Genomic DNA, 14,013 nt, shown 5'->3' on the forward strand with positions numbered 1-14,013 from the left:
AATATGAGGAAAGAGCCATGCATTTAATTTCCCTAGAAGTGTTGTTTAATTTGAATGATATGAGATAAGCTTCTACCTCTGAACCAGTGCTTCCTTGGACTTTTAGTTCAAACACAAACAAGGGAGAGAAAAGAGAACCATTTCTGCAGGAACTATAAGGCCAGATCTACACATTGCAGTAAACTTGAAGTTGCAATGGAAAACAGTCACGAAAGCTTTCTTTATCCTCCTCTGATACATATTAAGACAATTTACAATGCAATCCTAGTTACACCAGTCTAAATTCACTGAAATCAATAGGCTTAGACAGGGGTCATTTTGTAGAAAAAGAGCTGGAGGAACTCATTAGCATAACTCATTAGCATATGCCATGCCTCTTGCCATCACTGGAAGTGTGTCATTAGTATACACCCCCTGACATCACCTATTCTGGCTGTCTTGGACCCAATTATGGCCATTCAGGGCCGAAATTGGGCCCAAAATGGCAAAAAGGAGCTGAAAATGGCTGAAAAGGGGCCCAAAATGGTCAGGATCAGGCTGCTGATGAGCGGGAGTGACCCACCACCCGTCAGAGGCCCGATCTGGGCTGTTTCAGCCCCAATCAAGGCCGAAATGGGCCCAAAGTGGCTGAGAGTCAGGTGGGTGTGGCCACCTGACATGTGACCTCTTTGAGGAACTGCCGGAACTGCGTTCCCGTGCGTTCCCCCTCGAATTGAGCCCTGGGCTTAGACTGGAATAACACTGCTTAGGATTGCACTGTTAGTTGTATCCTGATGCCCCACTCTAGCAATTAACAGCAGCTGATGTTGGGAAAGCACAAAATACACGCCATGACATTACGGCATGGATAAACTGTCCTAGAGGACAGCAGTGTTGCTTTCAGAATCTGCCATGTATTTAACATGTCATATTTTGGCCTCAGAAAACACTTCTTCGAAACAGGAGACTTTACAACTATTTCAGTTGTAATACACAGGCAATTTTATTTATGAATAAATCATCCGTCCAGTATCCAATCAGAAGTTCACATTTCTTCTCTTTTTTACCCCTGGACCATTTTCACATATCTTTAAAATAGCACGATACGGAAGGCTGCAGGCTTCCTCGTGCGATTTTTGATGCCATCTGTTTACAAAATGCCACGAAAGTGCCATCATCACTGCCTGCCTCAGTTTTGTAAACAGATGGCGTAAAAAATCGCACAAGGACGCCAGCAGCCTTCCCACGCTATTTTAAAGACGTGTGAAAACTGCCCAGTTTGGTGTAGTGGTTAAGAGCAGTGGGAGTCTAATCTGGAAAACTGGGTTTGATTCCCCACTCCTCCACTTGGCCAGCTGGGTGACCTCAGGTCAGTCACAGCTCTTCCAGACCTCTCCAGTCCCACCTACCTCACAGGGTGATTGTCATAGGATAATAACAACATACTTTGTAAACCACTCTGAGTGGGCGTTAAGTTGTCCCAAAGTTGTCCTGAATGTTATTATTATTATTATTATTGAAAATGAAATCCGACCCTCAAGTCATAGCTGACTTACAGCGACCTCTGGTGGGTCATGGTAAGAGACTAACAGAGGTGGTTTGCCATTGCCTGCCTCTGCAACTCTGGTCTTCATTAGAGGTCTCTCATCCAATTACTAACCAAGGCCGACCCCTGCTTAGCTTCTGAGATCTGACAAGCTCAGGCTCTCCTAGGCTATCCAGATCAGGGCATTATTATAATTGAAGCCAGCTGGGTGATCTCAGGTCAGACACAGCTCTTCCAGAGCTCTCTCAGTCCCACCCACTTATTATTTATTATTATTTATCATCATCATCATCATTATGGAGCAATAGCCGCACCAGCAAACTTGCTTGATCTTAAAAAGACAACAAAAGAAATAAGAGGGTTGGGAGACAGTTTGCCACAAGGCCTTTTTTTCAGTTTATCTAATGGAAGCTGGAAATTTTGAGGAAGAAAAAAATTCTTATGAAATACTGTCTTTTAGAATCTCGGCATTTTTGCTCAGGGCAAAAAACAACACTATAGGGTTGTTTCAGGTCAGGAAAGAGGCGTGGCTAGAGGCTTATACTCTGTAACAGAGATCAGGCTCACATATGCCTACTATTTAAAGTAACATCCATCCTAGGAGCTCCATTTGCTCAACTTCCAGTGCCATGTCTGACTTAGTCCTGAATGAAATGCTTTTAACAACAAGATGTTGTTTTAGCTGCTCTTCATTCCCTCAAAAGGTTTTGTGAACTATAAGGAGTCTTGCAGCACCTTATTACAGCAGAATCGTTTGAGGGCTACAGCCCACTTCATCAGACGCATGTCCTAACTGGTGGGTGTATGTGTACAAAGGGGAGGCGGGTAGAACCCTGTAAACTGGGCCCAAAAGACAATGAAATGCAACAGCAGAAGGCCACCCTGCTCCTCTTGTATACAACTCTGCCTTCCACAGAAATCTCAGGCACTACTTCTGAACACAAAGGCCCAGGCCCAGTTCTGATGATGCACATGAACAGAATAGAGAAGAGTGGTGTTGCTCTTATACACTTGAGCGTATTTGTACGCATCCAAGTTCTGAAAGTAAAATGTTGTCATCACGCTTAGGTCACAGTGCTTCGGGGGGCAGGGGCACCCTTCACACAGAGTTCCCCCTTCCCCACCCTCATCTTTATTCTCTTTCACACACAGCTAAAAAGTGCTGTTCCTTTCATTTGAGTCTGCAGTCCCTTCCCTAGGTTTGGAGGCTGCTGCCTGGCTCTGCCTCACCTAAGGAGCAGCTCTGCCTGGCATTGCTCTCTGCTGCCTGGTCCTCTCCGTTCCCAGTCCCAGGGCCTTTCCCTTCTTTAAGAGCTGACCCTGTTCTTTCTTTGAACCAGCTGCAAGTATGACTTCTCTTGGCAGCCTTTCCCCCCTGAAGGCTGTTCTCCTTTCGCACAGCTGCACCTGCCTTTTTCTCAGGTTCCAGCCCAGGGAAGGGGAAATGGACCTGCCTGCTGCAGCCCAGCCCTGCCGTGCCCCGCCTCAGCTCCTTTTAAATTCAGCTGGGCTGGTGGCACCACAGGGCCTACATGTGGCTCTCGAGCCCCTCTTCCCTCATAACTGTAACCAGCCCAGAGGTAGCATGACCACCAAAAACATCAATAGGTAACTTCTTTCAGATTGAACGGTCCCAAGACAACCTTGTCATTTTACCATGGGCTTCATTCATATAAATGTAAATACTCCCAGGGCTGCAGACCCTTGTCTCAGCTTCATTTTATACAGTAAATGAAGGTGAAGCGGGTGTGGTGAGTGCTGAATCCATGAAAATATATACAAGCACAGCCCATGCAAGAAGACCTGGGATGCCTAGTATTGTTTAAAAAGCATGTGTGAGCCGTGCATGTCAGTATTTGCTCTTTCAATAAATGTAAGTAGCAGAAGAGCAGACTTTTAGGCATAAAGAGTTTTCCAAAAAGCTAACATGTGAATGTACCACTTTTGTACTATGTACCGCTTTTGTGTGAAACCCAATCACGAGTACAGAGAACTCTTATTAAATAGTTAATTGTGATGGCAAGGAAGACAGAAGCACAAAAGGCAACAGAACTACACTGATAAAGGTCTTATTATAGAAGATATATCATCTTGATGCTGCAAAGGAATTATGGTTGGAGAAGTCTTGTTATTCTTTGCAACTCTACAACAGGGAGAGCACCAGATTCAGTTGCTACCCAAACTCAAAAACCATTCAACTTCTGAGCTCTAGAGGAATAAAAAACTATCATTAACTCTCGACATTGTGTGCAAAAGCCAAAATAATAATGACATTTAGTACCCATATAGGGCTTTTTAAAGTACTCAAGGCAATCTTGGTGTACAAATAAAGTCTCCATATAAACCATTTGTCACCCCAGTCTAGGGAACAGGCACGTAGTCACATGCCGCCGTGAATGGGACAGCCACCATGGCCGAGCATTCTAATAGACTTATGAGTTATAGCAAAGAACTTAGCATGTTACCCATCCCCCACCTGAATTTCAGCTGGTGGTTAAGCTGTCAGGAGAGAATTAACATAACAATAAATACTATGAGTACAACTAATACTGCTACTACTATCACTACTTCCTGTTTAAATACTGTTTTTAAAATGTTCCAAGTGCTTTTCATTTCTGAATCCCCCCTCCCAAACATAATGCACTGAGAAAGAGAAAGATTTCCTAACACCCCAAAAAAGTTCAGGACTAACATGAAATCTGAATTTGAACCAAATAGTAGAGATGGGCATGAACCAGGGAAATGGTGGTTCACTGCATTTTATGAACCACGAACTGGCATGAAATTTCCCACTCTGCGAAGTGGTTCATTTGGTTCATGAATACGTCACTTCTAGGGCAGCAGCAGGTCTGCAGACAGCCGATCCTCCCCCCCCCCCGCCCACTGCCTAGGAAACGGATTGATCCGAAACAGGTTGTCTGTAGTAACGAACCGAAAAACAACCCAGCCTAAAAATCGCCGCGGTTCATCATGGTTTGTCAGAAATGCCCTCCGATGACCCGCCAGCTTGTGAACCAAAAAAACCGGCCCAGTTCATGACCAATTTTGGTTCGTGTTTCAGTTCGTGCCCACCTCTACCAAATACTTCCCTCCTCATACTCATAGTCACTATACCACAACAGCTTTCATGATCTAGTGTATCAAGGAAGAAACACAGGTTTAAAAAAGTGTCTTTTAAAAATTCTTTGCAGCATCTGATGTGTGTCAGATACAAAAACCCAGTGGGATGGGCAGGGAATCCGTGCTTGCAGAAGCAACAATAGCATCATGGTGGTAGGGGTGACAGAAATACTTACACAAGCCAGGTACGTCCACCATGTTAGAGATGTTTCGCTCACACATGTCCACCTCCAAGATGTTCTTCTCCCTACTCTCCTCCACAATTTTCTTCAAAGACTTAGACATGATCTAAGTTGAAAGAAAGACACAGGCACTTGATAGTACAGGAATTAATTGCAGAGCAGGAGGACAGAGATAAATGGCAACAGTCACCTTTTCGGTAAGCTGCATTGCCTAAACTGCCTCAAGGGGGGGAGAACTGCCACAGAGCAATCTAGCCACATGAGCACCTCAAACTCGCATAAATCTTCTTTAATTAAAAGAAAAATGCACATCTGTCTGTTAAAACCAAAAACCTCATACAAGTTCATAGGTCACAGCTTAAAATGCGTTCAGATGTTATTGCCCAGTGAATTCTACCCAGGAAACCTATAAAAACCAATGTGATCATTTGCAGTCAAACTGTAACCTTCAATGTGTCCTTGCTTCAAATGTTAATGTCTCCATTGTCTTACTAGAACCCACACTTCCCTTTTACTTTCCTAGACTTACTTACTGTAGAACAAGGAAGCACCCAAAATATAACAACATGATATGATGCAGAATGGAAAGGCAGCAGATCTGCTACAGCCCTGACAAAATAATGCATGTGAAGTGCTTTGACCAATGAGAAAAACCTGCAAGGACTTGTGGGGTCACTTCGTTACCCCCTGTATCCCCTTCCCTGCATGATTTCTCTTCTCCCTCCTTCTGGCAGCCCCCTTATCCATTCCCATTTCCCTGCTTCTTTCTGTCCTTCCAACTCCAACAAACCTTTCATTTATGTGCCTCCCCAAGCCTTCCGCTTTATTATTTATATATTTACTTCATTTATACCCACCATTCTTCCCAAGGAGGACCCAAAACAGCTTACATCATTATTCTCTCCTCCGTTTTATCCTCACAACAGACCTGTAAGGTAGCTTAGACTGAAAGAGATTGGCTGGCTCAAACTCACCCAGCAAGCTTTCATGGAAGAATGAGGGCTGGCGCTGGGTTTTCTAGATCCTAGTCTGGCACTCTAACCACTACATTGTACTGACTCTCAGCCTCTCCCTGGTAGCCTCTTTCCAGGAAAAACTGGCCAATCTGCAAAAATCGTGTGCTGAGTTGTATGATGGCCACTGCAGGGCCTTGCCAAGTTGCTTAAATTGTGTGGAGGCTGCTGCTGGGCCCTGGCAAGTTGTACGGTATCAAGTTGTAGCCACCACAGCACCTAGCAGAGCTGCAAAAATGGCATGGCGGCAAGTTGCCTGGTGGCTGCTGCTGGGCCTAGCCCCAATGAGAGCTCCTTCCAGGGCAGGACAAGGGGGAGCAGGGGTGGAATGGGAGGCCAAAGAGGCCCTGCCCCTCACCTTTTACTGACACAAGTCAATGTTTGAAGGCTGACAATATTGTTGTGGCTGCCCAGCAATCCCCACAATGGCCATTGATATCTATGATGGTGTACATTTCTTAAAGGTACAAACACTGACTCTATTATTTTCATGGACAGTGAGCCACTCTATATTATATTATATATTCAGAGCTCTGTTTTTTCTGTGAACTGTGGCTTTCTCAGGTTTGTGGAAAGATCTGTTTTGCGTCTCATGGCTCCAGACTCTGGATGTAAATATTCACAGATGGAGCCATGCTGAGAATGAGATATTTTGATGATGCTGTCCAAGTAGTGACTTCCTGGGCTCCTAGCATGGTTGCGAGAAAGGGAATGAAAAACATCTTGGAAAATAACAAGCGGCACTTCACAGTGAGCACATTCACACATACTCTTCAGAAAGCCTGATGTGCGAAGATGCACGGCTCACAGCTGCATATACAAACATGGCCTGAAGTGGGCTTCGAACAAGAGAGTAGCGTGCAGCTAAATTTAGGCATAAAGATGAGATCCCATGGGAACTAGACCCATGTTGCCGTGCCCAATTGTATTTGACTACAATAATCAGAAGGTGGTCCGAGGCACCATCACAAGTCCACACCTCAGTCCCACGATGTCAAACATAAGTCTGCAACTAACTCAACGCGGCCGACCTAACCTACAAACTGACCCTCCAGAGGAGGAGACGGTGCCCGCAGGCTTGGCCGATTGCTGTCCCTGGACGGTCTAACGGACCACCCGATCTTGCAAGCCGGGAGGCAGCTCAGGAGCCGCTTTGATTACGGACAGAAGCTCCGTCCTCGAAACAGCTTCAAGGGAGGCAGAAACCAACAGGCGGCCACTCCGGGGGCGCAGGGAAAGCTCCTCCCGCGGCGAACTGCCCCTCCTCGCCGCCCCGAAGGCACGAAGCCCGAGTCTGGAGAGACACTCAAGGCAAGGCTGGCGGGACTTCGCTGCCAACTTCTCCGCTTCCTGAGGGAGCAGCAAACCCCCTCCCGCGGGCGCTGGCATCTGCCCCGCCGCCTGGGAGGAGAGAGGCGCAGCCGCCTGCCCGCCACGCCAGGGCCCCCGCGCAGGGCGGCAACTCACCGACAGCTGAGACCGGGGCGCTGGCTCGGCTAGGCAGACAGACAGACGCGCTCCCTCCTTCTGGGCACACGCCCTGCGCAGGCGCCTCCTCCCGGTCCTCGGTCCCGAGCGAGGGGCTTCCTCCGAGTGCGCAAGCGCCTCAGGGCCGGGCGCGGGGAGGAGGCGGCGCCAGGCGACAAGCCGGCCGCTCTCGACTCCAAGTAAGGCGAATCGCTTTGGGGCGCAGCACCGGCTCCGCCCGCTGCTCGGAATGTGCCGCCGGCGGCTACCCTATCCGCAAGGAAGCTGCAGCCTCGCCCGGCCGCTATTGGTTGCAAAGGGGCGAAAGTGAGCCAATGGATGCCGAGTGGATGCGGCGACGGTGTAGAGCAGCTGGGGGGGGGGGGGAAGATGCGGAAGCCGCAGGTTTCACATTGCTGAGCCTTTGCCAGATGTGGAGGGTCCTCTGTGATGTCAGCTTCAGCTTGCCAAGGGGGCGGGTGGGACCCAAAGGGGGATCTGCCTTCGCATCTTCGTTTCGCAGAAAAGTTGCATGCACCTGAGATGCAGAGAGATGCTATCCCCTGAACAAGAAGGGGTTTCTTTTAAGTTCAGCCTCTGATAAACCTATGAACTCTCTTTACCTTTTTCTAAAGATTGCTAAGCTAGTGGTCATCACAGTGAATGTTATGATTTCTGAATAATTTCTGCCACCAGATGAGGTGACCAGAATTGTATACTGTATTTCAAATATAGCTGCACCATACCTTTATTCAAGGGCGTTGTGATGCTGGCAGACCTTTTATCGTAATTCTTTGTATGGTTTGCTTCCTTTTATCGCAGCTGATCACTGAATCTATCATCTCAGTAAGCTGTGTAAGCTCCAAACCAAAGATCTTTCTTGGAAGTCAGATTTTATTTTTTTTCACTCACATGCAGTATTTACTTAGATGTCCATCATTTTAAATATATATATTTTATTGTTAAACGATATAAAATATAACAAAAACGAAACATCATTTTCACTTATAATGCTATTTTGGTTCTCATTCATAGGGGTTCCAGCCTCCAGGTGGTAGCTGGAGATCTCCTGGAATTACAACCAATCTCCAGACAACAGAGATCAGTTCCCCTGGAGAAAATGGCTGCTATAAAGGGTGAACTCTATAGCATTATACCCCACTGAGGCACCTCCCCTCCTCAAACCCCACCTCTCCAGGCTCCACCCCCCATATCAACCGGAATTTCCCAACCTAGGCCTGGCAACCCTATCTTCATAGCCTGTTTTGGATTCTTACCATCCTCAATTATTTGGTCTCTTTTGCAGATCTGACCGCATCACCACTCTCCGCTTACTAGAGATCATTTAAGTAAGTCCCAGTTTAGATCTAGTATATTACTTACCGGCCTGTGACGTGCAATCCTATGCAGTGTTAATCAAATTTAGGTCAACTGACTTCAGTGGGCAGACTGGAGTAACCTTGCTTAGGTTTTCACTGTGAGCTATGAATCATTAGGAAGTCCTTGGATTGATTCTCACTTGGCCATGAATTCACTGGGTGGCTTTAAGCAAGCTATTCAGCCTCCGCTTCCAGATGCAATATGGAGATAATAATAATATACTTTATATTGCAAAAAATAATGTGTAGGAATTGCCTTGAATATAAATACATTTATGTCATTTTCATTAAATTTTTTAACATTTTTAATTAAGAATAATTTTTAAAATTATCTCTCTATTATTAGTTTCAGTTTTATGAGTCTGCTTTTGTCTGTAATGAAGAGTTTTTTTGAAGAACAGCTTGTTTCAGAGTATTCATCTGTCATCTAGTCGTCTTCAAAATAGTGCGCACACTAGCAGATACTTTCTTAAAGAGATCAAATGTATATGGAACAACTCTTAATACACAACAACGGTATTGCCTACAAATAATTTTATTGTGCCGTCATGAACACCATTACATTCTTGTAATGAACCCTAGAGTCTTTTCAGTACAACAGAATGCTGAGTGAATGTATTTTATTTTCATAGGAGAAATATTCTAGCTGTTCCAGGTCAGCCGAAATCCTGATGGCTGTGTTACATACTCAGAATGGAATTTGATAAACACTTGATGGGATGCAGCAGTAAATGGAGCAATGTTTGTATCCTAAAAAGGAGGAGAATTTTTTTAGAAGACAGGACTTTCCACATTTAAAACAGATTCCCCCCTCTGAAAATTACTCCTAATGAAAGCCCTGTGGCCTCCTTCCAGATGATTATGTAGCAGCAATGGCATCACCCTGCCGCACCAATGGTTCTTACTGAGGGACCAGTGATGCTGAGTAGAAGCCTTTCACAATGAAGTTGGTTCCTTGGCGGCCAAGTCCTTATTCAGTACAGAGCGGCATGAGCAGCCAGAATAAGGAACTGGCCGTTACACATTTCTATACTCCAAAATAAGCTTTGGGTTGCTCCAGCCCAGATCACTCGCTCTGTTTCCAGGACAATCTCCCTTTCAAAATGTCCTGCTCTGTGTGAATAAGCATCTGGGAGCCTAGAACCACTTCATCCTCATCCTCTCTCATCCGTTATCAGTTCTGCATGCAGATATATTCCTCAGTGTGGACCACTGTGACTGGATTGCAGCCCTATAGTCATACAGATGGATGTAATGAGAATGGGATAAGCTAGGGCATTCCTATTCTCTTCAGTACTGGGTGATGCACATAACGATAGATCATAGCATAGCATATCAGCATCACAAAGTAGGTGCAATAGTAATAAAACTCTGTTAGTGGGTCTAAACATCAAGTACATGCTCAGCTCTATCTTTTTGTAATCAATGGGACTGGAAGTGCTTAGATTTGGGTGAGTCATGTCCAAATAGCATGTTCTGTTAAATTTGGACACCATAATGTAACCATTTCCCCCACTGATTTCAACAGGAGTTAACTGTGTCCTGGTCTGTGTCTAGCACCACAGCTCATAACTGTTAACACATATCACACTGTAAGATGGATGTTGTTGCAGGGGAAAACAGTAGTTCAATCACAATTAAACTAGCCCGATTCTGATCTTATGTTTCCAGTCTAGGCATACGTTATATTCAAGGCCCCACACTTTTCCTAGAAGAAGCATGTATGTATGTGCATGCCATCAAGTCACCACCAAGGGGTTTTCAAAGCAAGTAAGGAATAGAGTAGAAGGAGCATGAGATACTAATAAAGCCTGTTGGCTTAAAATTTAGACTGGTCTGATTCTAAACTTTAATTCTAAGCTATAGGTAGCTGTTTGATGGATGCAATGTTAGAATTTTATCAAGCTTTGCTATGTGTGTTGCATCATAAAAGACATGAGATTTAACAGCCAAAGAAAATTTGGAACTCAAGGGAGGACATTAAAAAAACACATCAGGACAAATCCCACTAGATGGCAGTACAACATCTCTGTTTGGAGCAACTTTAATCTAGCTCTAGATCGTTGTGCTAGTCTGTTAACAGCTGAAGTTCTGACTCACAAAAGATTATGCTGGAATAAATTCTGTCAATGTCTTCCTCCCTTTCCTCTGGTGCCGTGTGTGTGTGTGGAGGAAGGGTAGAGGCCACATCGGCAGGTGGTGGTTGGCCATGCCTGTGTGTGTCACTCAGAGGAACATGATCAAGTGCCATTGCCTGGCGGATGGGTTTTTCCAGGGTTGCTATGGACTCTAGTGGGCTCCCGACATGGTCTGCACCTTGTGGAGGAGGAAATACTGTTTTCCCCTCCGCAGAATGTCCACAGGGATCCAACCAGCACCACTGCTATTATGTTGGCATTTAACCACCACTGCTGCAGCAGCCTTCAGGATTGGCCTGCCTGTGTGGGCTTTATTTAAATCTACAAAAATTGTATAAATGTAAGGTAGAGGATAGTACAACCCCCTTCTGCAGACAACTAGCTTGGTTGTGGCTGATGCTGCGGGCCAGTTGATGGACTGTTTGTAAGCAAATTTCTGAAAAAAGAGAGGTGGGGATTTATGCTGTCTGGATGTAATACTGACTGAGAACCAGTCCCCCCTCCCTGAACTCCCTCCCTTGAAAGATGTTCGGATGATTCTGAACATACTACCACAAAGTGTTGTAGGTACTTTGCACATGGTCACAGGGTTATTATTTCACATTTCCAAGATGCAACTAAGGCACTGAAAATAGGTTCTTCTAAAGCTGAACTCTGCTAGAATAATTGTCTTCATCAGGTGACTAAAACAATTAGCACTTTCAATTTTAGAGAAAGAAATTGTTTGGTTTCTAATAGGCTGGATGAAGATTTGGGTGGGTTTTTTTTTTTGAGAAAATGTATAGAGAAGTAAATTTCCCTGCCATTTTAAAGCCCTTGATGGATTTTTTTGGTTTGGTTTTGCTTAAGTATTGTCACGCCCGGGCGTGTTTTGGCGTCTGATTTGGGACAAATATTTTCCCTCCAAATGGAACTAATTAAAAATGTATATCCTGTGCTATGGCTTAATGCCACCCCAAAAAGTGCTGGGTCTCATCTTTGTCTGGAATCCATAGACACCCTCTCCCATGCAAGCTAGTCCTGCATCTGTGTTTGTCAGTGGAGAGACCATGGCACTCTGCAGATGTTTAAAGGCACTTTGTAAATATCATAAAAATTCTGGTGTGAAGAAGGGAGAAAGGCTTAAAAAATGCAGCCCCACAAACTCAAAAACCACAGCTGTTGCCCCCAATATACTCAGTTTTGTTTGTACCATATTGCTACATATTGACAAACACAACATGGTCAAATAATGAAAACCTACCATTCCACAGTATGGCCCAATCTGTGGGTGGCTACTGTCTGGTCCATTATAGAGGATCAGATAGTTTCTAGTACAGTCGCCTGCGTCCTCAATACTGATGAAAACAAAGTTTATTGTGACAATCCGTCCTTTGGGGGCTTTGATGATCCATTCACAGTCTGTCTGATTCTGATAAGATGCTGGGTACTCCGGGCTAGTTAGGGAACCAGCCTCGCCATATAAAGTGCCACCGCATCCTGGACACAGAATGCAAAGTTCAATTATTATGCATTTTCTGATAGGGCAACCACAGCGCAAGCAATGAACTACGAAGTCAAGAAGGTGCTCATGCTCTGTTGGAGTATTTCTCAAACATGACTCATTAGGGTGCAGAAAATGGCTAAGGGTGAGAAGTGCATATGCGGAGGAAACATTTCACATAAATACCATACTCTCCGGCTTAGCATATGTATTAACACTGAATATTTTAAAAACTCTAAGCATTTTATCCTTCTGCACAAAAGATTAATTCAGAGTACTTCTGCATGGGCAGAATTCCCCATTTCTTTCTCATTGGGAAGGCATTTGTAGTGGCAATGGAGCCTCTGCACAAAGGTTTTCCCTGGGCTTACTCCTGCCACTTGTCAATTCCTCCTCACCACCTCCAATTACCTTTTAATTTATATATACAGTCTAAACAATGTAGTGACATAACTATGATAGGTAATGCTAAAAACAGTAAAGAGCCCATCAATGGTAGTAGTGGGGAAATGTGGGTGAAAGGGTAAATGCACTGGGGGAGCATTGGAGGGGCAGAGACTGTGGGAACCAGCATTATGTGACACTGTGATGTCACTTCCATTTCCATACCTAGAAGCAAAGACAATGTGTCTGTGACATTTTAGGAATTTCCCCTATCTCTGTGGTAAAAGCCATAGAGATTGGTGAAATTCCAAGAGCGTCATGGGATGCTGTAACGCCACTTCTGGGTATGCAACTGGAAGTGACATCATGATGTCACATGATGTTGGTTCCCACCGTGGTGATAATACTCTGATCTAAGCACAGTTCAAAGTTCTAGTTTGAATCTTGAAAGTCCTAAATTGCAGCCCTAGTTACTTAAGAAATCACTTTTTCCTTTATTAGCCTCTCTGTTCATACTTAAGAAGAAGCTTTGTTCAAGTTCCTTCCTTGGCAGAAGTCAGGTTTGCGAGGAAGACTGCTAGGACTTTCTCAGCAGTGGTGTCTTTCTCCTTCCCTAGGGAAGCTCTGTTCTTACTAGGCAGAAATTACTTTTTTGTTGTTTTTTTATTCAGAACAGTATTCAGAGGATTTTAAGCCGATAATGTTAAATTCTTCCACTCTCTGGGTTTTTGTTGCTTTAGCTGTCTGTATTTTAATTAAGTGTTGCTTTTTGTTATTACTGATTATTTATGTTATATAATTTATAAACTACCCATTATAAGGCCAAATGGCAGATTTAAATAGAAAAAAAACAGATAAAGTTGAAAGCCAATGTTAATACCAGTTGGTGATGAAGTCCACGTAATCTCATATCCAGTATTGGAAAGTAGGGCATCACTTACGAAATGTAGATATACAACATGGCTTTTAGGAAACACTGGGTCGGGTAGGGTGTTTCCACAATATTTGCCAAGCAATGGAGAGCTTGCATCACTACCATTTCTGACCTTGAAAAGAGTATACAAAGCCTTTGTTAACAATAGCAAGACTGTAAAGGAAGAAATGGTAAAAGCTCTGCAACTTAGAATTTAATTAAAGTTGTATCACTATTGAAGCAGATTTTTTTTCATCCTATTTTCAGGGGTGATTCGTTCAATACCTTTGCTATAATGAAGCCCTGCTGACTTGGTTGAGTTGCGTGGTGTGAGGACCAGGGGGGCTGGTCTCCCTCATTTTCCTGCAGGTCCCTCTTTTGGCCAGAATTTGGTGGTGGCACACTGGTT

At 44.5% G+C, this 14,013-nt stretch overlaps 2 protein-coding genes across 2 annotated transcripts in view; both read right to left on the bottom strand.

The window, feature by feature from the left end:
* Nucleotides 1-7,460, bottom strand: part of RSU1 (Ras suppressor protein 1) — a 94,242-nt gene extending 86,782 nt beyond the window's left edge. Inside the window, exons 1-2 of the mRNA XM_054991543.1 lie at nt 7,308-7,460; nt 4,822-4,933 (exon numbers count right to left, since the gene is read on the bottom strand). Of these exons, the coding sequence (XP_054847518.1) occupies nt 4,822-4,930 (109 nt within the window). The 5' untranslated portion in view covers nt 4,931-4,933; nt 7,308-7,460. The remainder of the gene's footprint in view (nt 1-4,821; nt 4,934-7,307) is intronic.
* Nucleotides 7,461-9,205: 1,745 nt separating this feature from the next.
* CUBN (cubilin) overlaps nt 9,206-14,013 on the bottom strand; it is a 201,053-nt gene continuing 196,245 nt past the window's right edge. The window contains exons 65-67 of the mRNA XM_054990953.1: nt 13,572-13,737; nt 12,068-12,303; nt 9,206-9,436 (exon numbers count right to left, since the gene is read on the bottom strand). Coding sequence (XP_054846928.1) covers nt 9,329-9,436; nt 12,068-12,303; nt 13,572-13,737 — 510 coding nt within the window. The 3' untranslated portion in view covers nt 9,206-9,328. The remainder of the gene's footprint in view (nt 9,437-12,067; nt 12,304-13,571; nt 13,738-14,013) is intronic.

This window comes from Eublepharis macularius, chromosome 11 (genome assembly GCF_028583425.1).
Source record: "Eublepharis macularius isolate TG4126 chromosome 11, MPM_Emac_v1.0, whole genome shotgun sequence".
In the NCBI taxonomy this organism is placed as follows: Eukaryota; Metazoa; Chordata; class Lepidosauria; order Squamata; family Eublepharidae; genus Eublepharis; species Eublepharis macularius.